The following is a 2,555-nucleotide window of genomic DNA, read 5'->3' on the forward strand; positions in this document are numbered from 1 at the left end:
ACTTAAAACATTTAAAAATAAATACTATACTAGTTTTAAAAGAAAATTAAAGTCTATAAACATGAACCAACACATGGATACAAGATGAATATGGTCAATGATAATGTTAGTGTACATGTTAGAAATTAAAATCTGAAAGAAAAACTTTTTTTTTTTAACATCAAATTAATTATATTAATCATAAAAGTATTATATTTAAACTTTTTTTTGTTTGATTAATAAAAAACGTAAGAGACTAAAAAAGCTTGAGAAAACCAGATATTGGGTCGGAATCACGAGTATTTTTTTAACCGGTAAATGTACCAATGAAATTGAACCGGCCAGTGTACGAACCGGTCTTGTTACTACTGATTGGTGCTGCTACTGTCTTTTAAGACTTAGTAGTAGAGAGCTCAGACTTTTTGCACTCACTCCTTTTATGGTTAAGATTACAGAGAGAGAGAGAAAGAAAGCGAAGAAAGAAAAAAAAAATCAGGGGAAACAGCAAAAAATGTTGGCTAGGGTTTTGAGATATGAATCTGCGTGTGCTTCAGCTAGAATGGTCAGCACGGTCAGACTGATTCATCTTCGTTCCGCCAAGACACGTACGGCTTCGAAGAGTCTGCCTTCTTTGGGTGAAGGTACGTTTGTAGGAGATGAATTGAAATTGAGGAGTGGGTCTCATTATATCAAAAACTTAGATGACGCCATTGATTTGTTCGATGAAATGGTTCGGTCTCGTCCTTTCCCTTCAGAAATTGATTTCTGTAAATTAATGGGTGTCATCGTCAGCAGAATGAATCGTCCCGATGTTGCGATTTCTCTCTATCAGAAGATGGAACTGCGCAGGATTCCATTTAATATATACAGCTTCACTATTCTGATAAAATGTTTCTGCGAGTGTCATAAGTTGTCCTTTGCTCTGTCTACGTTTGGGAAGATCACCAAACTTGGTTTCCAGCCCAGGCGTTGTTACGTTTGGCACGCTGCTCCACGGGTTATGTCTAGAAGATAGGATCTCTGAAACCCTAGTTTTGTTTGATCAAATGGCTGAAGCGGGATGTACACCCAATGTCGTAACATTTACAACACTGATGAATGGTCTTTGTCTCCAGGGTCGAGTTCTCGAAGCAGTAGCTTTGGTCAATGAGATGGTAGAAAAAGGTCATGAACCTAACGTAGTTACTTACGGAACAATTGTAAATGGAATGTGTAAGATGGGCGACACTGACTCAGCCTTGTCTCTGCTTAGGAAGATGGACCAAAGCCACATCAAAGCCAATCTTGTAATCTATAACGCCATCATTGATCGTCTTTGCAAAGACGGACATCATAGCGATGCTCAAAATCTCTTCAGTGAAATGCACGAGAAAGGAAAGTGGCAGATGTGTTTACCTACAACTGTATGATAGACGGTTGTTGTCGCTTTGGTAGATGGAGCGATGCCGTGCGGTTTTTGCGAGATATGATTGAAAGGGAAATCGATCCTGATGTTGTAGCTTTCACTGCATTGATCAGTGCATCAGTCAAAGAAGGGAAGTTCATTGAGGCTGAAAAATTGTGAGACGAGATGCTCCGTAGGGGTATATATAGGGATGTTAAAAGTGGGTAAAAACCCAGTGGGTACCCGAAATTCATGCTTAAAACTGGGTTTTGGGACCTGTTTTTTCTCTAAGAAATTAAATGGGTTAAAAATGGGCAGGTATCCAAAACTATAAAGTCTTACACGGGTTTACCCTATCAGTTATGGGTACCCATTGGGTTTTTTTTTCTTTCTAATCACCTATACTTTTTTTTTGCCAAGTCTAATCACCTACACTAAACCCGCAAAATCACATTTTCCTACCAAAAACACAAAACAGGAAAACTCGTTTTTCTGCCAAAACCGCAAAATTACGTTTTCCTGCCAAACTCGCAAAATCTCGTTTTACCTCCAAAACCGCAAAATCTCGTTTTCCCGCCAAAATCGTAAAATTTTGTTTTCCCGCCAAAACCGCAAAATCTCATTTTCCCGCCAAAACCGCAAAATCTCGTTTTCTCACCAAAACCGCAAAATCTCGTTTTTCCGCCAAAACCGTAAAATCTCGTTTTTCCGCCAAAACCGCAAAATCTCGTTTTCTCGCCAAAATCGTAAAATCTCGTTTTTCCTCCAAAACTGCAAAATCTCGTTTTCCCACCGAAGCCGTAAAATTATGTTTTTCCGCCAAAACTGAAAAGTCATATTTTTCTGCCAAAACTGCAAAATGTCATTTTTCTACTAAAAACGCAAATTCTCATTTTTAAATATTTATTTAAATTTAATATGAAATAAGCATATTATGAACAAAACTTTAGTTTTATCTAATATATAATAATAAATTTTGTTTTATCTATTTAAAACAAAACTTTTTAATATATTTGCTATTCTTTATTTAAATTATATAAAATTATAAATTTTTGAAAATTGTTACAGATATAGTAAAATACACAAAATACATAATATAAATCACATTTGGTATCAAAAAGTTAAAGATAAAATTATATATAATATAAAATGCAAAATACATCACATAAGATAAATAATTCGGGTACCCACG

The 2,555-nt window shown here is 35.8% G+C and overlaps 1 protein-coding gene across 1 annotated transcript in view; it reads right to left on the reverse strand.

Moving 5' to 3' along the window:
- LOC109128188 overlaps positions 1,162–2,555 on the reverse strand; it is a 2,579-nt gene continuing 1,185 nt past the window's right edge. The window contains 2 exon segments of the mRNA XM_019234112.1: positions 1,162–1,212; positions 1,215–1,354. Coding sequence (XP_019089657.1) covers positions 1,162–1,212; positions 1,215–1,354 — 191 coding nt within the window.

Source organism: Camelina sativa, chromosome 12 (genome assembly GCF_000633955.1).
Source record: "Camelina sativa cultivar DH55 chromosome 12, Cs, whole genome shotgun sequence".
NCBI lineage: Eukaryota > Viridiplantae > Streptophyta > Magnoliopsida > Brassicales > Brassicaceae > Camelina > Camelina sativa.